The following is a 22,649-nucleotide window of genomic DNA, read 5'->3' as shown; positions in this document are numbered from 1 at the left end:
ACACAGTTAGAATGGGAAACATGTGCTATCCAGGTACATTTATTAAGAGGGAATTCATATTATCGTTCAATTTAAATTGTGGGCACTGTAGCTGCTATTTATTTATGGCAACTCTTAAAGAATGTGACATTCTTTGTTTTTCATGGGCGGCACAAACTTAGTTAATTGTCATGCTCTTGAGCTCTCCTCCCTCCTCTGCTCTCCTCCCTGATAAAGTGCAGTCGAAAAGCTTCCAGTTTTCACAAATAAACACCATGGACTATGAAAGCAGATTTCATATACAGCAAGCACTTAGCAGAAATAAGTTTCGTATGAAGTTGCAATTTTCTACAGCACTTGCAGCAAATGCCAAACATCAAGGGAAGATGAAGAAAACACAATAAACTTTGAAGGGCCACCAGGAAAATAAGTGACAGAGTCTGGATTCTGAATCTAATGAGTTTCTTTGTTTTATACAGCACTTTTCTGCTCTGTTTTCTCCTTAGCAGAAATATTGTCCGACAAAGTAGGCAGCCTCCGCACTTGCAAACAATCAGAACCTTTTATCTGGGAAGTGAGCCAAAAATGCAAACTTTGCCTGTTTCTAAATTGCATATAAATAACTGTCTTCATTAGCTTTAATACAAGTACTATGGTTGCCATCATTATGCCATCATTCCAATTGGACTGTTATCCCAAATCCTCTGAGTCATGGATATTAGACTGTGCGCAAGGTTACTGCGTTTTTACGCTAGTGTAAGGAAGACATGTTAGATTTCGTGTTTTATGGTTTTATTGTATTTATATATTAACACTTGTTGGTAGCCACCTTGAGCCCGGCTGTGGCCAGGAACGAGGGCAAGATAAAAATCCAATAAATAAATATAAAGGGTTCTCTCATAAAACCTTCTGCCTTTCTGAATGCAGGAATCTTCCTTCATTTTTTAACATTCCATCATGTGAACAGCTAACCAGTAGCCTGAAGTAGTCATCCAGAAACAAGTTTATCCTGATAGCTAATTAGGGTTGCCAACCTCCAGGTACTAGCTGGAGATCTCCTGCTGTTACAGCTTATCTCCAACCGATAGAGTTCAGTTCACCTGGAGAAAATGGCCGCTTTGGCAATTGGACTCTATGGCATTGAAGTCCCTCCCCTTTCCAAACCCTGCCCTCCTCAGGCTCCACCCCAAAATCCTCCCACCGGTGGCAAAGAGGGACCTGACAACCCTATAGCTGATGTTTGTAAGAACTAGGCTTTAGAAGCACATGACTCTTTTCAGGGCCCATTTATAGTAATTCTACACTTTTTCCTTGGGTCTCTGGTCTCTTCCTACCCACTTTTCCTTCAGGAACTTGCTACCTTTCACCTACCTGGCCTCTGGGCTTTTAGCACCTGAGCTCTTTCTTTTCTGGGAACTCGTCCTGGCATTACTATCCTTTAGAGCCTTCACAACACAGTTCTTCCTTCAACACAAAGCTATAAACCAGGTGCGCCTGTGGATACCCTACCCTACCTGTAGCACTGGTTTAAAAAAATCAGTGGTGACTGGTAGTATCCCAAGAACTCCATGTACCTGTCTCACTCCGTTCTAATAATTCAATATCCCCCTCACTCAGCCTAATTATTCTTAATTTATCCTAAAACAGCATGCATGACAAGTTTGGATTAACTATGGAAAGGCTTCACTGCTGTAACCAAAACTTGATACAGGTTATTTGCAGAATATGGCTAGTACTCATTCATAAAATAAGCAACATTTCCATCGCAATGGTGGGACTAAATACAGTTTCATACCACATCCTAGGTCTGTCATCTATCTAGGTTGATTCATTGAACTGTTCTTTCCCTGTAGAGTAATTTTATAGTCTAAAACTAGGGAATGGTAATTGGTTAAACAAGTCTCCGGAGAGGCAACCTATGCCTTTTCTAAACAAATAGCATTTTTATATTGTATTGTTTTGTGATTGTTTATTGCACAAGCCATTGGGCCATGGCAGTCAAATCATTCTTTATACAAAGGTCACACGTTACAAAAGGGCACCACATAAAGCATTTCAAATACACACAGGGATTCATTGATATTGTTACACTCTCGCCTTCTCTGAACAGTAAGAAGTTCCATGGGCAATACCTGGGTTGGTTCACTCTGGATGAGACTGCACTGGAGACCAAACTTTAGAAATGGAGCGAAGATAAAAAGGCACGACTGCTCACCAGCATATCAGCTGTACCGTGACAGATCCACAGAAAGATCTGGCTCTGTGAAGTGTTTCTGTTGGGTATAGGAAGCGAGTTTCATTTCTGTCAGCAAAGGGTTAACTTTGTATATGTTGATGTTTAGATAGACTCAAGAATATGTCATTTCATTGCGACCTTAAGCAGATGGTCAGTAGATCACCATTGACTACGTATTCCAAGTCACGTAGGCTCAATGTGATAATTGCTCTTCTTTGTTAAGGAGAGGAAGAGAAGCTGCCTCAAAGCAGTCACACACACCTTTTGGGTTTTTCACAGAAGCAGCATGGATCGTCTCCACTCTCTCAGGAGCTGAGAAGGCCATCTTTAAGCCATAGATTCCTGCTTGAGAAATCTAGCAAGTTTGTAGGTAACTGACAATGTAGAAAGGATTTCGTATTTTATGTATCCCAGTTTACCCTTCCTATTAGTAAAGATTTTTTATTCTTTTAAACAGAAAGTCTGTCTGTTTTTGTTCTGTGCAATTTAATCTGACTCATGCAAACTCAAACCAGTTCCATCGCCTCGATTCATAATAGTTTCATCTTCAACCACCTCATCTGCTTCTGACTCATACTTCATATATTTTTTTCTGTTACTCATATCTGCATATACCTCAGCTCCCCCCTTCCTCATTTCAGACCAATTTCTGATGATTATGAGAACAGAACTATGAAGGGACTGTCTCCTAACACTTACTGCTCCTTAGGAAAACTTTAACCAAGGAAGCTGGACCGTTAACCTTGCAGAGGAAAATTGAGACAGCAATCACAATGTGGAAAACTGTAGTCAGTCAACTGAACCCTAGGAATAAGATGAAGTTTCCTGGCAGCAATCCCCATTATCATGATGGCACTCCTAGCAGCTTCCATAACTTTTTGAACCATCAGTCTATTCATGATGATCTGTTTACACCCTGTGTGTGTATGTTAAGTGCCATCATGTCACTTCCCACTTGTGGCAACCCTAGGAATTGATGACCTCCAAAACTGTTAACAGCCGTGTTCAGGCCTTGCAAACTAAGGGCTGTGGCTTCCTTGATGGAGTCCATTTCATGTTGAGTCTTCCACTCTGAGAAGGCAAGAGTCACTAGAAAAGACAGTCATGCTAGTTAAAGTTGAGGGCAGCAGGAAAACAGGAAGACCCAACAAGAGATGGATAAAGGAAGCCACAGCCCTCAATCTGCAAGACCTGAGCAAGGCTGCCAAAGATAGGACATTTCGGAGGACATTGATTCATAGGGTCGCCATCAGTCGGAAGCGACTTGACTGCACTTAACACACACACACTTCCACTTTCCTGCTGCCTTGAACTTTTCTTAGCATTAGTATTTTCCAGTGATTCTTGTCTTCTCATAATGTGACCAAAGTAAAATAGTCTCAGTTTCATCCTTTTAGCTTCTAGAGAGAGTTCAGGCTTGATTTGATCTAGAACCCATTTATTTGCCTTTTTGGTGGTCCATGGTATCCATAAAGCTCTCCTCCAACATCACATTTCAAATGAATCAACTTTCTTCCCATCAGTTTTCTTCACTGTCCAACTTTCATACTCATACATAGTAATGGGGAATACTTTAGTATGGTATATCTTGATCTTGGTCACCAACAACACATCCTTACACTTAAGAATCTTTTCTAGTTCCTTCATGGCTGCCCTTTTCAGCCTCAATACCCATCTCATTTCTTGATTGTAGTCTTCTTTTTGTCTTCTTGATACCTTTGTCAACTGAAAACCATTCTGTTTCTCCATATACTGTCCTAACCGTAGCCTCTTGTCAAGAGTACAGGTTGCACATCAAAACAATTAGATGTTGAGGCACACCCATTTCTTTTAAAACCATCCATAGCTTTTCATAATCCACACAGTCAAAACCTTTGCTGTAATCTATGGAACACAGTTTTGCACTCTACTGTTCTCCATATGAATGCATCCTCAGGGGTTGGGTGAGAGCATTGTAATGAAAACCAGTATTCATGAAAAAAAATGTTAAACCTACTATACAGAATGATTAAAGGTTACCAAGAGATAAACTAGCCTGCTGCATTCTTTGCACTCATGAAAGAAACCCAAAGACCAAGTTAGAAAATTAAAGGTCAATTCCCAAAATGGATTCGGAAAAGGACTGTCTCATTCTAATCATTACTAAAGAGAAAGGTTGCCCTATGGCTCACTGGTCTCTTAGAGGTATAGTCTGTGCCTTCAACTTTCCCCACTATCTTACTATGCTATATTTAGTCTGATAATCTCTTTCTCATGGATTACAGATACAAAAATGAATAGCTATTCAATATTTATTAAACAGGAGGCCGTGGGTTGTCAAAGTTTTCTTTCTCCTTGGTATAACCTTGAAGCCTCATTGCTTCACAAAGAATCATAGAGTTGGAAGGGACCACCAGGGCCATCAAGTCCAACCCCCTGCACAATGCAGGAAACTCACAACCACCTTCCCCCTCCACACCCTCAGTGACCAGAAGATGGCCAAGATGCCCTCCCTCTCATCATCTGCCTAAGGTCACAGAATCAGCATTGCTGACAGATGGCCATCTAACCTCTTCATAAAAACCTCCAGGGTAGGAGAGCTTACCACCTCCCAAGGAAGCCTGTTCCACTGAGGAACTGCTCTAACTGTTAGAAAATTCTTCCTAATGTCTAGACGGAAACTCTTTTGATTTAATTTCAACCCGTTGGTTCTGGTCCGACCTTCTTGAGCAACAGAAAACAACTCGGCACCCTCCTCTATATGACAGCCCTTCAATTACTTGAACAAGGTTATCATATCCCCTCTCAGTCTTCTCCTCTTCAGGCTAAACATACCCAGCTCCTTCAACCTTTCCTCATAGGACTTGGTCTCCAGACCCCTCACCATCTTTGTTGCCCTTCTCTGGACACGTTCCAGCTTGTCTACATCTTTCTTAAATTGTGCTGCCCAAAACTGAACACAGTACTCTAGTTGAGGTCTAACCAGAGCAAAGCGATACCATCACTTCGCGTGATTTGGACACTATACTTCTGTTGATGCAGCCCAAGACTGCATTTGCCTTTTAAGTTGCAGCATCACACTGCTGACTCATGTTCAGTGTTTGGTCTACTAAGACCCCAAGATCCTTTTCACACACACTACTGCTCAAACAAGTCTCCCCCATCCTATAATTATGCATTTGTTTTTTCCTACCTAAATGCAGAACTTTACATTTGTCTTTGTTGAAGTGCATTTTATTAGTTCTAGCCCATTTCTCCAGCCTGTCAAGATCCTCCTGCATCTTGACTCTGTCTTCTACGGTATTTGCTACCCCTCCCAATTTAGTATCATCTGCAAATTTAATAAGCATCCCCTCTATTCCTTCATCCAAATCATTTATAAAGATATTGAACATCACAGGGCCCAGCACAGATCCCTGAGGAACTCCACTAGTCACTTATCTCCAAGTGGACGAGGAACCATTAACTAGCACTCTTTGGGTACGATCTGTCAACCAGTTGTAGATCCATCTAACAATAATAGGATCTAACCCACATTTTCCCAATTTGTCAACTAGAATACTATGTGGAACCTTATCAAAAGCCTTACTGAAATCTAGATAAACTATGTCTACAGCATTCCCCTGATCCAACAAGGTAGTAACTTTCTCAAAAAAGGAGATAAGATTAGTCTGACATGACTTATTCTTGAGAAACCCATGCTGGCTTTTAGTGATCAGATCTATCCTTTCTAAATGCTCAAGGACAGACTGTTTGATGATTTGTACAATCACTTTTCCTGGTATAGAAGTCAAGCTGATGGGTCGGTAGTTACCCAGATCCTCCTTTTTCCCCTTCTTGAAGATGGGGACAACATTTGCCCGCCTCCAATCTTCTGGCACCTCACCTGTTTGCCAAGACTTTTAAAAAATAATGGACAGAGGTTCCAAAATTACATCTGCAAGTTCTTTGAGTACCCTTGGATGCAATTCATCTGGCCCAGAGGATCTGGTTTCATTTAAAGAAACCAGGTGTTTGTGCACTACCCCAATGCCAATTCTAGGCTGCAAATCCCTTCCCTCATCACATGTTCTGTTTATGCCATGTTGAGCACCACTTCCCTCACGAGAAAAAACTGAGGAAAAGTAGGAATTGAGGAGTTCTGCCCTCTCTTCATCTCCTGTTACAATTTCACTTTCCGGTCCACTCAATGGGCTTATCTTGTCCTTGCTCTTACTCTTACTCTGTACATAGGAAAAGAACCCTTTTTTGTTGCGTTTAGCATCTCTCGCTAGCCTAAGTTCATACTGAGCTTTCCTAACACTCTCCCTACAAGCACTAGTTATTTGCTTGTATTTCTCTTTAGTTATAAGGCCCTCCTTCCACTTCCTAAATGAGTCTTTTTTATTTCTCAGCTCTTTAAAAAGCTGTTTATGGAGCCACCCTGGCCTCTTAAGGCTCCTCCCATTTTTCCTTCTCATAGGAATGATTGGGGATGCGCCTTCAGTATTTTATTTTTAAGAAATGCCCACCCTTCTTGAACTCACTTCTCCTTAAGTATTTCTGACCATGGGATTCTACCTAGCATAAGTTTAAGTTTGTTAAAATTTGCTCTTTTGAAGTCCAACCTACATGTCTGACTACGTACACCACATAAGAACATAAGAAAGGCCCTGCTGGTTCAGACCAAGGCCCATCAAGTCCAGCAGTCTGTTCACACAGTGGCTGACCAGGTGCCTCTAGGAAGCCACAAACTAGACGACTGCAGCAGCACCATCCTGCCTGTGTTCCACAACACCCAAAATAATAGGCACCCTCCTCTGATACTAGAGAGAATAGGTATGCAGCATGACTAGTATCTAACTAATAGCCATGAATACCCCTTTCCTCCATGAATACGTCCACTCCCCTCTTAAAGCCCTCCAAGCTGGCAGCCATCACCACATCCTGGGGCAGGGAGTTCCACAATTTAACTATGTGTTGTGTGAAAAAATACTTCCATTTATCTGTTTTGATTGAATCTCTCACCCTCCAGCTTCAGCAGATGACTCCGTGTTCTAGTATTATGGGAGAGGGAGACAAGTAGTCTTGTCTTCACATATGATCAATATTGCTTCTCTCTGCAAGAATTTTCTCAATACGCTAAGTTGTCCTATTAAGAACATTCAAAATGTGACTTTCCAGACAAAGAAGAGTTGGTTTTTATATACCAATTTTCTCTATCTTTTAAGGAGAATCAAACCGGCTTTCAATCGCCTTCTCTTCCCCTCCCTACAACAGACACCTTGTGAGTGAGGTGAGGCTGAGAAAGCTCTAAGAGAACTGTGACTAGCCCAAGGTCACCCAGAAGGCTTCATGTATAGGAGTGGGGAATCAAACCGGTTCTCCAGATTAGAGCTCTTAGCCATTACACCACACTGGCTCAATTGTTTGCTGCCACGACATTGTTTTTGGCTGCATGCATATGGAAGAGATTCTACTCTGAATAATGTGCACTAGGTGAATATTAGCATTATAACAAAAAAAATCTTTCTGATGAAAGAGAACGGAAGCATTTTAATCCTTTAACAATATGCCCTTTTAGGATTGGCTTCAACATGCTCACAAAATCTGTGTTCTTCCACTGGTTTCAAGAGGGGCAGGATTAGGTGCCCACAGAGGTTCTAAGGTAGCTTTTAATAGTTTAAAAATCTTTACTTGGGAAAAGAGATTATGAAAATATAAGGTTTTCTCTAGCAGCGAACAATGCACATTGTAATTAAATCACTTGATTTAATTCGTATTAGTTGGTAGAGTTGTTTGTTGTTTAACTCTCTAATTTGGAAAGTAGCCTTTTAAAAAATATCCAGACAAACCTTGTGGAATCACAAAATCATTGGACAGTAACTAAGAGCCAATAAATCTGTCTTGGGATCTCCAACATGGTTTTTGAAGTCATATTAACCAAGCAGAAAATTCAAATTCAGCATTCTCATTGATGGAAATCAGACAATTTAGCATTAATGTATGTAATTTACATAATGTAATTTTGCATGGATAATGGTGAGGAGTATAGAAGGGGAAGATGCATGGAGCATTGGACATTATTAGAACCAGGTGGTGGGCTAAACTGAAGGCAAAATAATTGGTTATGGAACAAAGGTTTTGCTTCTCAAGGGCCAATAGCCCGCTCTTGTCCATTTCATTTTTCCAAGCCTCTCCACAATAATGGAGTATTAAATATATATAAACATATCAATAATGTGGTTTGACTTGCTGGACAAATGGGGCAGATAGGTGCCAGGGGTCTGCCATAGTTGGATTCACACAGCCTCTTATGTTGGCAGCAGTTGCACAGATGGAGGAGTCTGTCCTTTCTCAAGAAGCAATACCCCAAAACCTCCATTTTCCCTCATGAACGGAAGAGACTCCTGCCAAGGAGAGCTGTGCAGAGCTGATGTTGGCAGGAGGGGAAGAAGTGCAAATTCATGGCATTCAGCGGCCTACTGGAAGGGCCACAGAAACCAGCCACATTTTGATTTGTCACTATGCAAGCAGTTATTTTTGAACAAAATGGTTTTCATCCAGAAAACTGAATGCTGTATGAAAAATGTACAAGAGCATGGATGACCAGTAGTAAAGTTCAGGGAAAATCTGGCAAGGGGATCTCAGAAAATCCTTGCAGAAGCATGTTTGGGGGACAGAGCAAAAAAATTAAAGGGCATCTTGAAGACAATTACAAATTCTTACAATAAAAGTTCCCTCAAGTTCCTAAGGAAGTCCCTCTGTTAGCCCTTCTACTTGTGATTACTGCACCCCAAGGGTCATTCCTTTGCTCCAGTTTGGTGCACACAGAGGAGCATCTTGCATTTCTTGGACATGATGAGAAGATTATTGACATTCTGAGACAGTTACAGCTGGTGACAGTTACAGCTACCAGGCAAAGGTGGTTTTCTCATCATTCCCGATGACGAGCTTCTTAGATGCAGAACAAACCACTTTCTTCTCTCCATCACCAGAGTTTGCAGGGAACAGCGTTAGACAAGGAAAGACTGAGACAAAGCTGACCCACAGAGAAGCCATTTAGCCTGAAACCAGAGGCCTGGACACGCCTGGAAAGAGATGTCTGATTTTGTGTTTCAAGTTAAAACACATTAGCAGAGGCTCCATGGAGACCTCTACCGCCAAGGGCTCAGAGTTGGGTAAACAAAAGGCTAAAGTAAACCAGAACAAGAAATGCCAAGTTGCTGACAGAGAAAGGGAATTTGGGCGGAGAGAGAGACCCATTGAACAATGAGATGTATGTTTTAATTTTTAAATAGTGTCTTTTAAAATAGAAATAATAGGATAAAAATCGCATTCATGAGAGGAGATTTTCCTCATGTCCATACAGGAGGCCCAACAGTCCAACAGCCAGTGTTAAAGTCCGAATAGGAATTGAGAAGCAAAAGCCAGAGAATCTGAGAAGAGTGCCCAAAGTAGGTTTGATGCAGCTCAATACTTTGTCAAACTGCTGAAGCATGAGCAAGCACTCAGAAACCCTCCTTCCTGTCCATTTGAAATCTTTCTTTTTTGACAGTACATTTTACTGTTATGCTTGTATGTAACCATTAAGCTATGCTGTGCTATCAAAATCGATGTTGTGTGTCTGTACGTGCCTGTGCCATGTATATATTATTGCATCCATTACTATTAGCAGCCAGAAACCCCAAAAGAGATGTAAATGTAGAAATGGGGTGACTGTCACAGAAGGTGTTCTAAAATGGATTCTGTCAGGAGATAAGCCAGGTCAGCAGTGTTGAGCCAAATGCAGAAGAGGTCTTGGAACAGTTACAGTTTAGTAAGGCCTAAACCAGCAGTGCTGGGGCTTTCTGACCAAATGCAACAGTGATGTAATACCTTTACTAACTATACAAAAAAGGAGTGAGCATCTTTTTAGACTGCTAAGGCTGCAATTCTGAAATTATCCCCTTTAACCCGGGATAAGGGCACTTACGCTGTCCCGGGGGCAAACACGGCAGCATCGGGAAGCTGCGTAACTGAACCAGTCCCCGCAGCAAGTGCAGCCACACCAGCAAGGAATTCCTGGAAGGGAAAGCCTGCACCAGCATGGGGGGTGTTTCTGGGAGCGGAGCTGCCTTTAGGCCATTTCCTAACCCCTTTTGCCTAAGGGACACCCCCTCGCACTGCAGCATTGCTACGCCACCTTTTTTGGTGGTGCAGCCTCGCTGCAGGCAATGGGGGCATTTTATTTTATTTTTCATATGTTTTTAATGTCGTTTCGGCAGCCGGGAAGCTTCTGTGGAGGCCACGAGTTTGCGCGGCTCCCGACCGCTACCAACTGCCCCCCCTTCAGGAATGGGCTGCCCATCTCCTTTCAAATTGGCATTAAGCAGAAAAGGGAGCATGTGTAGAGAGAAAGATATCGCGCATGATGGAAAGCCCAAAACTGTAGATTATAAAAATTTATTGCAACCCACATCTATCTGAGCCTCTTTTGGAGAAATTCTTTAAAACAACACGTTGAAATAGACCATTTATGACTGAATTGCTTGTGGTCACGCATCTGATGATTCATACCTATAGAAACCTGTCAAAAGCAACCTTCAATTATACGGTTAGAGAGCAGAAAAATGTCCTGAAACTTGTACATTTCCTTGAAATTGTTTAGTTAAGTGTGACATCTTGTCAGCATTCTATTCAGAAATTTATACAGAAACTGAAAAACGTGCAAAGTGAACGCATGCATTAGGGGGGAAAGGGAAATGAAGGTAACCTTCGAAACACTGGATTCCGATCACAAGGTTTTTATACACACAGACACAAACGTTTAGTTAAAATACCAATCCCATTCACAACATAGCTTTTCACTTAAGAATGAGGGCCAAACGACACCTGCCGGTGTCCTTGTAACCATCAGAAGGACACCTCTGATATTTTAAAGCAGGGGTGGGGAACGTCAGGCCCGGGCACCGTATAAGGCCCACAAAGTCATTTGGTCTGGCCCTTCATGGATCCTGGCAGATCTCTAGCTCAGAAGGATTTAAGACTGGCGATCCGCCCCCTCCCGCGGACAGGAATAGCCTCTATTCAAGGCAGATGTGAGTTTGTTTTGGCAAGAAAAGGAACCTTTTCCTCCCTTGCAGAAGAGTTGTTAGCTATGGAGCTGCTAGGACCACCCAAGAAACTGCGTTAACCCTTTCCCACCCGGGCCATGGAGGAACGTATTCCCTCTGTACTACAAGAGGGCTGGGGGTGGAAGTGGCGAATGACCTGCAAATAATGTTACAAATATCCAAATGGCCCTTGGCGGAAAAAAGGTTCTCCATCAACTGAAGATGATGAGTAGTGTGAAGCTGAAGTTTCTGAAATATATCCTTCAATTTTAGGATGAGAACATTAACTGCGTGTTAATGTGGTTCTGTTAGCCATGAGAAGACTGAAGTATTTTGGGCTTGGTCTGCTTCATGTCAGCTGTATTTGAACAAAATAGATCATAGCCAATGCAAAACCTGCTTCTATTCAAGTTTGTCGCCTACGAGTAGCAACTGAATCTGCTGAGATATGCTGACTAGACTGCAGTGAAAAACAACAAGTTATAGTTGATATTCTTTGGGAACATCTAACTAAAATGTCCTGATAATGGAAGTGTTTGCAAGTAAAATGACTGAAAGTCTTACTGGTGAGAGAAGGTAATTGCTCGGAGATGAGTTTTTCTAAAAATTTATGTATATTATTTAAGTATTTATATACTGCTTTTCTCCCTGATAGAGACCCAAAGCAGCTAACAATACAAAAACACAATATACAACAAACAGAAGAAGAAAAGGCTTCAAAGGCGCAGGGCAGCTCTTATAGGGTTGCCAACCTCCAGGCACTAGCTGAAGATTTCCTGCTATTACAACTGATCTCCAGCTGATAGAGATCAGTTCACCTGGAGAAAATGGCCAATTTGGCAATTGGACTCTATGGCATTGGTCCCTCCCCTCCCCAAACCCCGCCCTCCTCAGGTTCCGCCCCAAAAACCTCCCGCCCATGGCGAAGAGGGACCTGGCAACCCTACAGTTCTAGGCTGTGACCCTCAGGCCAGGAGAACTTTGGTTCTTGCTCTTCAGTTCTTACTTCTGGGCCCGTTGAGACTTTAAAAGGTTACCTGCTACTAGCTACAAGGTCTCACTGTGGCTGGCTGTTGTTCCAAATCCTTCTGCTCCTTGACTTTTACATTTAAAACACACTGCTATTTAATCTTTATGTACAACCTTTAGGTCTAATCATTCGTAGTTTTCGAATAGGTTGTCATCAATATGCTGACGACACCCGTCTCTATATTTTCTTTATCACCTGGTGATGCAGCGGAGACTATGAATCAGTGTCCGACTGCTGTAATTAAATTGCTGTGGGTAAACAAGCTGAAACTAAATCATGACAAGATGCAGGTAATGTTGGTTGGGAAAGCCAAAGTACTCAAGGACATGGTACTGACTCAGTTAAGAGCCTAGGGGCGATTTGGAACAGTTTAATCAGCTTTCAACACTAAACAATACTGAGCAAGCAAAAGGAAAGTAACCCCCCCAGCAGCTTGACGGTGTCGTTATAAACAAACACCTTCTTGTTTTTATTTTAAACATTACTTTTATTTGGTCTGCCTTTGTACATTCACTTCAGCACTCTCCACACATCGAACCCTGCTGCCAATTCTTGGAAAACCTCTGTGCATCTTTCATTCTTTGGTATGTTTTCCAGGACAACGGAGAATGCAATCTGAATACCAATTGTAGAACTCTGGAAGTCCCTTCGAGGGCAACTTTAATCCAGGATTTATTAAAGGGCTTTCCCACTTGTTATACTACCTGACAAGAAGCTGCTTCATCCTGCACCCCCGACAAACTTTGTTCTGGTGTAACAAATGACTGAAGGGAAACTTCATTGTGATGAACGGAGTGCCAAATATTCAGAATGAAAAAGGTTGTGCTGAGAACATTCTGTTGCTTTCCGAGACAGGGTGGGCGTTGTTCCTGAAAACAAACAAACGCTTGCTAGAGAAGGCCTGCTGGCCTCACGGCGTCTTTTAATATGAGCCACACTATTCGGTCTATCAAGAGAGATTAACAGCATCACCATGTTTATTTTGGGACTTCTTCTCTGAGACCAACACTGCAACAACCGCTTTTATGCAAATTAATGTGAGAACACAAAAAAGATACTTTTCAAAGGCTATTGTTCATCCAGAATCCACTATGCAAAAGCGTAGCAAAAATAAGTTGCTGTAATACCCTCATTAACTGAAAAGTAAGACAATATACTAAAGAAAATCAGAAGCAACAGCAAAGAAGTTATATTAGTCCAGCATGTAGAAACTTCTCTATGTGACTGGCATATTTTACTAGGAGAAAGTAGGAAATGTTCTTGGCCTGGCCAAAGCTCCTTCATGTTTGATCTTCAGAAGACTCCTTTGTCCATTGCAGAAGATCTTCAGAAGACTCCTTGTCCGCTGTAAGTGTATTTGGTTTCTACAAGTCTTCAAATCATGTCAAGAACTACACATCTTAGCCACCATCACTGTCAATCAAGAACTACTTTGTTTCGCTCATCCTTTTCTATTCCCTGTGCAAAGAGACAGAGCAAGTTGCGAGAGGGCTAGTCCAATCTGGTCGGCTCTCTGTACTGTAAAGAGTAGAAGATCACGTCATGCATGTCTCAGGGGTCATTTATAAAATCTTAACAGTGGGCCAACCAGCATAAGGAATTGCTCATTTCACCAATGGCTTCATATTAGTTTACATCAAAGAAGCCTGAAGCTAAAGCTCACATTTTTTAAGACATGGAGAAAATAGTATATTTTATTAAATAAAAAGATTATTGCTGTTTACCAACAGGTGTTTGTTTTTTAAAATAAACCATACAGCCTGGTAGAAAACACAAGTCGGACAAATCAACTGACCAAGGAAGATTAGAAAACCGGATCTGCATGCCACCTGTTTCTTGAAGGGTCATTTACATTTGGCAAAAGGATTCCTGTTTTGGGAGGGGAAAGCATGCATACCCCATAGAGTAGATGATGCTTTATCCCACCTGCATCCCAACTTAGTTTTTTTTCTAAAAGAAACAAAAACTGGCAGTAGAGAATCCAAGGGCTGTAGAGTGAATCAATCCCCTTTGGTCATCAGTGTCTAGAGAATGGGTGCTGCCACCTTAAAATTCTGTTGGCCAGCCAGAAGGTTTGGAGGGCTGCATGAAAAAGAGAACAAGACAGATAAGCAATTGCAAGCGTTGTTCTTTTTGCAGCTTGCGTCAGGGGCTGCGGTACACCTCCAATCCCTTCAACCCTTTCAGCTTCTCCATCAGTCTGGTCCCAGCCCCCTGTCAAACAGGTATAACTCAAAAGGAGGGGAGAATCAATTTGGGCACCAAACAGGAGTATTTCCATCTTTTCTGCTCCTACTTAAACTTTCTCTGCCAATACCAGTGCTGGTTGAAGAGAATGGGGAGAGGATATTAGTGTGGGACAGAAAGAACACCTGTCTCCACATATGGGGGCAAGAATGTGATATTTAAAACTAACAGTATGGCTGCCACTCAGAAGTGCTTTTTATCCTGGCTTACCATACTACAAAAACTCATACTTCAAAGTAAGCAATTCAAATTATGCCAACATAGACATACACTGAACAATACTGGTTTTTTAACCCTTTTATTCAAAGTGACATCCCAAAAGGTTTGCAAAGACAATATATATCAGTGTGCCATGCTGCAATTCTTGTGCATGTATATCCCATGCTGACGCAGGGTGCAGCCTTTCAGTAGTATGGTCATGCTAGCATGAACGAATAAAGGTAAAGTTAGACCCCTGTGCAAGCACCAGGTCATTACTGACCCATGGGGTGATGTCACATCACAATGTTTACTAGGTAGACAATGTTTACGGAGTGGTTTGCCATTGCCTTCCCCAGTCGTCTACACTTTACCCCCAGCAACACCTATTGGATATTTTTGGTTCCTCTTAAAATAAACCTAAAAGCATGTATTTGTTTAAAACAGATGCAAAGATGCTCCTGCTCCCAAGAAATCAACAAGTGTAGACTTTATTTGCCTTCTGTAACTACAAGGTCTACTATAAGTGTAAAGACAACAGGCTTCGATCCAGCGGTGACAAGTGGAAATGTAAATGGACAGTGCTTCTGTCAGTTCCACTTGCCCAAACCTCCTGCAACACTTAGTGCTTTCCCAATGTCTTGCACAAACAGAGAAACAGCTCAGGATATGATTTAACTTAGTGCAAATGGGCCAGTGCAAGCTGTGCATGTGGAAATCTTCTGGTAAATCCAGGCTATATAGTGTGTATTTCTATTAGCAATCAACTGAAGACCAGGTATATTTTTCTCAAAGTCTGTTTATGCCTTTTAGAGCAATTGGGACTGTCACAGTAAAAACAAGAAAATTCTGTTTCTAATGTGGAGTCAGTGAAATAGATGCCCTTGGTTAAATTCTTATGAATGTGCTCAGGTATCTGGATGGCATAACTAGCTTGAACGGAGGCAAGTTGTATGGATGGGATCGTCCACAGGAAGCGGACACTGTGTTGCCTGCCACAAACAAAAGGCTCTAGTCAGCTGTTGGCAATCCTCTGGAGGTGCTGTGCCTCTTCGGAAGAGGGATTATGTGCCAGGTGTGTATTTCACTCTGCTGCCGTTTCTAAAAATGCATGCAAGCAAAAGCAGATAAAATACAAGATGCCTGTGTTGACAGAAGCTATCTAACAATCAAACACATTCTGCTAAAAAAATCTTAATCTAACTGAAGGAGTGCGATAATGCTGGCAACTGGGCTGTTCCCTGTTATGCCGGTGATGCTGGCATCAAAAATGTTTCCTACGAGCGTTTGGTATCAGAGCAAGTTGTGGGCCACCCTCCCCCCATCGCTGCCTGCGTAGAAAGCTCACTGGAGAACTTTACATTTGTGAGGCATCCTGTAGTGCATATGATTACAGGCATTTGTATTTTAAACAAAACTTTGCTTAAAAAGCAAAGCTTGAATGTGTCACGCAGCAGCGTGGTCTGAGCCAGAGTGTATATTTCACAGAGTCCCCAGAGTAATTAGAATAACTCCTAGCTTTGCATTCGCTCGTTTACTGCAACTGCAACAGGTGATTCATGTAATAAGAAAATACTAAGGTATTAAACCCAGGGGTGCCTAATATTTCATGTACTTGTCTGCAGTAGGCTCAAAGAAGCTGGGAAGGGCACCTCATTAAGAAATCCAAAACAAACACCTGGTGCAAGTTCAGCTCTTCTAAGCTTACACACACACAAGACACACTTCAACTGAACTCTGAAGTACACGTCTCTTGCTCTGAACTGGAGAACCAGGTTTGATTCCCCTCTCTTTCCACATAAACTGCGGAGGCTAATCTGGTGAACTGGATTTGTTTCCCCACTCCTACACACGAAGCCAGCTGGGTGACCTTGGGCTAGTCACACACTCTCAGCCTCACCTACCTCACAGGGTGTCTGTTGTGGGGAGGGGAAGGGAAGGTAATTGTAAGCCAGTTTGATTCTTCCTTAAGTGGTAGAGAAAGTCGGCATATGAAAACCAATTCTTCTTCTTGCTAAATAATGATACTATGATAACCGAGCACAGCACTAGGGTGGTACAGGAGTTTTATGTTTGGATTTTTAAAATTCAATGAGCAAGGTCAGTATTTCTGAAGTTAATCCTACAATGATATGTATATGCATGTGACTTTCTATTATGTTTTTCCTAAGGCTTAAAAAAATCTTTAAAAAACAGGACAAGAAAATTAGCATCTATCTATCTATCTATCTATCCATCCATCCATCCATCCATCCATCCATCCATCCATCCATCCATCCATCCATCCATCCAAGGACCTAATAGCATTGTGTGCAAGCAGGATATGGGGTGGCTCATACACTGAAATACGTGCAGAAGGTTGCAATTTCACTGATACGAGGAAGCTCAGGGAACAGGACGCAAGAAAAAACTGCTCTTCTGTTTCCCTCCTGCAATATAACTGTCCAAAGCCATCCAGAGGGTCTGCAAGGTCAGTGGTAGCCTGCTTGCTTTATAAGCGAGAAACATGGAGAAAGGGGGGTGGGAAGTGCCCAGTATTATGGCCCAGTGAACTCATCTGGAAGAAGGAGACCAAAGTAAATATCAAACTAGAAATATAATTACTTAGATTGAGGTCACAAAAGAAGAAGGAAGCACTAAAAGCAGTTGAAGCTTGTGCAGAGAACAGGTTTTTTAAAAATGTATAATACATTTCAGGTGCAAGCAACTCTTTGCTAAGGAACACTGGCTTATTTATAACACTCCCCAGAAAAATCCAGGGGGGGACGTGAGTTTACCCTGCCCTGTCCCCTTCTTGACTTTTTCAATTTTTGCCAATGGAAAAATAGGACATTTGGTAGAAGAACTAAAAAAAAAAAATTTATATGAAATATTTGCCCATTAAGAATGAGTGGAATGCTTTGAAAGATGAGGTTTTACTTATGCAAAATGTGTAGCATGAAGTTTTCTTTTATATAAGACAATAACATTAAACAGCAGCAAGCAGGGGACTTGCAGGGTGCTCACAGGGCAGAGGAAACCTCATCCAGCTGATCCCCAGGTCTCTTCCTCTTGTTCGCCCCAGCACCTCCTTCCTGCCTCCCCTTCCTCTTCACCCCAGTTGTCACCACCTTCTTACTCCCTCCACCAAACCTCATGCCGCTATCAGCTCAACCCCTCCCTATCCCCATCCTGTCACCCACACTGACACACCACCTTTTTCCCCTGCAAATTCGTCTCGTCTGCAGACTAGGAATCAAGCTCGGGAATTAGATATAAGGTGCCATATGCACATATTGATGTATCTAACCTTCAACACAGCCAAATCTATGGACACTTAAATCCAGAGACTGGAGACATGAACAGATCTTTCTATAAACCTGAAAAGAGCCCCAGGTTTACAGAAAAATCTGAAAACTTAAAGAAAAACAAAACCTTCTGGGAGTTAACCACCCAATAGAAACAGTGAATGCACCTTTAAGACAGGAGATCTCAGTGGCTATTGTGGGGATTGCTTCAAATCATAGTTTCTGTCAGTAAAAAGTAGGTCGAGGGCCCTTTCTAGACCTAGTTTGGCCTCCCAGTCTACCCCTGCTCCCCTCCCTCCAGCCCTGGAGAGAGGACTCATCAGGACTAGGCCCAGGAGCAACCGCTGGAAAACTTGCTACCACACAATCTGCACAACTCTTCCCAGCAACAGGTGAGTTGTGCGGCGGCTGCCAGGAGAAGGGAACATGGGAACGTTGAGAGCCAGTGTGGTGTAAAGGTTGGGGTGTCACACTAGAATCTGGGATTCAAGTCTGTTCAAAATCCCCACTTGCCCATGAAAGCTTGGGTGACTTTGGCCAGTCAAGCTCTCAGCCTCATCTACCTTGCGGTGTTATTGTGAGGATAAAGTGGAGGTGAAGAGAATGACGCTTTGGGTTCCCACTGGTGAAATAATAAATAAAGGGTGCAAATAATAAATAAAGCTGAAGACTTGGGGGGCAGGTAAAAGAAAGGCTGGTTGGTAAAGGGGAAGGAGGAGGAGGAGAGGGAGAAGAGTTGGTTTTTATATGCCGACTTTCTCTACCACTTGAGGAAGACTCAACCTGGCTTACAATCACCTTCCCTTCCCCACAACAGACACCCTGTGAGGTAGGTGGGGCTGAGATAGTGTGACTAGCCCAAGGTCACCCAGCTGGCTTTATGTGTAGGAGTGGGGGAACAAGGATATGGGGGCTGCCAGGAGGACAGAAAGAGGACATCGTGTGGGGAAGGAGATACAGGGGGAAATGAAGTGACCTCTCAAGTCCTTGCAGGTTCCCTGCTCGTACAACATATTTTCAAACATATATGTTTTTAAATGACTCGTTTTCTCACAATTAATATACTATAATGTGTAGAATGATAACACACTATTGACTATTTCACTGGCTTGGATCCTGCCAAGAATATCTACTGAGAAGATTTCCATCGGAGTGCAACTTCCTGGCCTCCTGCTTCTGCCCCAAATGCCCCCTGGCATGCTGGGAGACAAGAGACCCCCCCCCAGAACAGCATGAGGAGGGAGACAGAGTTCTGAAGAGGAAGGCAGGGATCAGTGGAAATCCTACATAGGATCCAACCTAATGTTTTCAATGTTATTTTAGCTCAATTTCCAAATATGTTGCTAACCCTATTACCATTGTACCAGAGCCAGCATGGTGTAGTGGTTAAGAGCGGTGGTTTGGAGCAGTGGACTCTGATCTGAAGAGCTGGGTTGGTTTCCCAACTCCTACACATGAGCGGCACAGGCTAATCTGGTGAACTGGATTTGTTTCCCCGCTCCTACACAAGAAGCCAGCTGGGTGACCTTGGGCGAGTTACAGCTCTCTTAGAGCTCTCTCAGCCCCACCTACCTCACAGGGTGTCTGTTGTGGGAAGGGGAGGGGAAGGGAAGGTGATTGTAAGCCGGTTTGATTCTTCCTTACGTGGTAGAGAAAGTCAGCATAGAAAAACCAACTCTTCCTCTTCTTCATTTTATGAGACTGTTTCTGTCCAAACAATACACTTCTCTTGATCACAAAATGGTTAGTTTTCCTTGGCTTCAAAACCTCTAACACTACCCAAGAGCAGCCCTATGATTTGTCTAACTGGCATGAGGTTCTGTACCATCATCAGACAACCGTGTGCTACACTGGAGTTGAGGCATACTTACAAATTCCAGATGACAAGTATTCCAAATGACAAATATCTATACATCAATGTTGCGGCTGTTCAGGAGAGATATTTACAGTTCTATAAATTTCTTTCAGGAGAAGCAAAGCGGTGTCTTCTGATTCCCTGTAAACAAAAAGACTTGGTGGTTTTCCAAGAAATTGTCAACTGTGAGCAAAGCATACTTCATTTTATTTTACATTTCTTTTCCCAGCTGCAGTGTGATCTTGCTGCTTGAAAGGTTTACCACCTCGAAGCTTTAATCTTTTACTCTTCTCTCATTCAGACTGCCCCCCCCAATCTATTCCTCCCACAGTCTGAGGCATTTATTTTACCTTCAGCCCTCCTCACTGTTTGTTTAGGCTTATTACACTTAAACTAAAAACTTTCAGCTACAAAGCGGACAGCATAGTTCATATCAGTGTGTGAAACTCAGCACTCCATTCAAGTTTCTCTAGACACATCTGCTTCTCTTCTTGGCTATGTTATGCCTCAAGACTCCATCATCTCCACTTGTATTTCCCTTATATTTCACTGCTTCAGTCTATGGCCTGCCCTACCCATTTAGCAACCTTGCCCTAGGACCTCCCGCTTCTTAACTTCCTTGCCTGTTGGGATCCCTTTTGGCTCAGCTTTCTGGGTGTGAGCTCCACACTCTTCCCCATGGAAGGTTTTAACCCCGGTCAAAATGACAATTTTTTATTCCACTGTAGAAGCTGGAATATGAGCCCTCTGTTGTTCTTGCCTCATTAGTTACAATATTATGGCTATTCCCCATGACACGGCACCAGCTCAGTCAAGCTATGTCTAAGATTCCACTGCCCTAGAAAGATTTAGCATTGGATCCCTCAGCTGAGTTTTGGTTGTGCTTTCATTTGGCACAAGGAGCCTTCTGCCAAAGGGAAGTGACACCAGTTGAGGCAAGGATTCATAGGAACTACAGATTACCTGGGCAAATTTTAGTGTGCCCGACTGATACAATTGTGGTATTTTCCCGACTACTCTACTTTTTCTTCAGTAGAGCTATTATATATTTAATTCAACATTAATGTATCTTTAATTAAAGTTGCAGTGTTACAGGATATGGATTGTTAGGTAAAGATAGTCCCCTGTACAAGCACCGGGTCATTACTGACCCATGGGATGACATCACATCACAGTGTTTACTAGGCAGACTATGTTTATGGGGTGGTTTGCCATTGCCTTCCCCAGTCACAGAATCACAGAGTTGGAAGGGACCACCAGGGTCATCTAGTCCAACCCCCTGCACAATGCAGGAAATAAGATTAGTCTGACATGTCTTAGAGTTAGTGGCATCCATGTGTCCCCCCACCAATCAAACAATGCAACTCAATTCACTGTTATCTAATGGTTTGAATCCTGACTACATTTTCCAGCAACAGAACAAAACTTTACTGCTTTCCCCCTCCCACCGCAGGCCACTGATCTTCAAAAAATACTATTCTTACAGGGTTTGTAGAAGGAAGGGGGAATCAGTAGAAATTGCTCATTTAGTCTGGGTCCAACCCAAAAGCTGTACTGCAAAATGCAAAATATCTACTGTTTTCAGAAGCCACTAAAATCTGAGATTGCTTGTCAAAGTAAAGCGTGATGGGCCATCCTCATCCAGAAGTTCAAACACCAAAACTTGCAAGCCAACAGCACTGAGAAAAAAAATGTAGTGCCCTTTTACAGTTACAATGTGTTCAAATGGGCAGTTGGAGATTTTCATGGCATACAGCTAAGCCTTATCACCTGGTAAATAACATCCCATTAAGTCTCTATTAAAGGAACTAAACATTTTTCCTCCAGTCTGTTGGCAACCCTACTTTTCAGACAATATATTTCCTGCTTAAGTTTATCTTCAGGGAAGTCTGGATGATTTAATTTGAAGCTCTGCCCAACCTTATACTGCCAATTGCAAAAAGCAAACCAAAAAAACCCACAGTAAATATTATTGATCTATGAGAAAAAGTACTATGACAACATATTTGTCTCAAAGACCGCAACTTAAGCTTCTCATGTAGTTTGTTACCTGGACTCATACGGCTAGATTATCCAAAACCTATTTGCCAAAAGTCTAGCAGTCTTATAATTTGTTTTGCAGAATTAAAAACAACAACTAAAGACTGCCATCTTGTGGAGAAAAACACAATGCATGGCTTTCTTTTATACTATACCAAACAAAATGGTTTGAAGCATAAGAATGCATTTCCGCAAAAAGTATGCACATACAGCAAGCTATAAAATACCTTTTATAGGGCCAACTATTCAGTTAAAAGGTCTGACCAGGATGGTCCAGGCTATCCTGATCTCATCAGATCTCAGAAGCTTCCCTTGGAGGATAGGGCGTGTCCCTGTGCTTTAAAGGAAATTGAAACAGAGCAAGTTCTACGGCGCTGTCAATTATATCAAGAGGTTCGTTCTAAGTTTATCACCCCCTGGCTTAGTCGGCATTCCAGCCATTCAGGTCAGGAGCATACTAAAATGTTGCTTATCATCGAAAATCCACAGGTTACAGTAGGAATGGCTAAGTTTTGTGCAGCAGCCTGTAGAATCCGTCAGATGCTGCTGAGAGCACCGGCATGTCAATAATTTTAATGGGTAGTTTATATAGTATGCAAAGAGTCCAAACAACTTTTAAAATATTTGTATTAACCTGAGGGTAGAGTGTAACACTAAGGGTTTTAACGGTAAATTGTGAAGAGCTGTGCTGGTCTATGACTGTTTTTAATAAAGATTGATTGAT

General features: G+C 42.3%; 2 protein-coding genes across 3 annotated transcripts in view; one reads left to right on the top strand and one right to left on the bottom strand.

Annotated features, from left to right (window-relative positions):
- Nucleotides 1-22,649, top strand: part of MCMBP (minichromosome maintenance complex binding protein) — a 194,567-nt gene that overhangs the window by 117,543 nt on the left and 54,375 nt on the right. The gene's annotated exons all lie outside the window — the stretch shown is intronic.
- Nucleotides 19,908-22,649, bottom strand: part of SEC23IP (SEC23 interacting protein) — a 30,924-nt gene continuing 28,182 nt past the window's right edge. For both annotated transcript variants that reach the window (XM_056849487.1, XM_056849488.1), the window contains exon 18: nt 19,908-20,026. In XM_056849487.1, coding sequence (XP_056705465.1) covers nt 19,945-20,026 — 82 coding nt within the window. In that variant the 3' untranslated portion in view covers nt 19,908-19,944. The remainder of the gene's footprint in view (nt 20,027-22,649) is intronic.

Source organism: Euleptes europaea, chromosome 5 (genome assembly GCF_029931775.1).
Source record: "Euleptes europaea isolate rEulEur1 chromosome 5, rEulEur1.hap1, whole genome shotgun sequence".
NCBI lineage: Eukaryota > Metazoa > Chordata > Lepidosauria > Squamata > Sphaerodactylidae > Euleptes > Euleptes europaea.
Note: the sequence above shows the minus strand (reverse complement) of the source record. Positions and strands in the feature narration are given on the sequence as shown.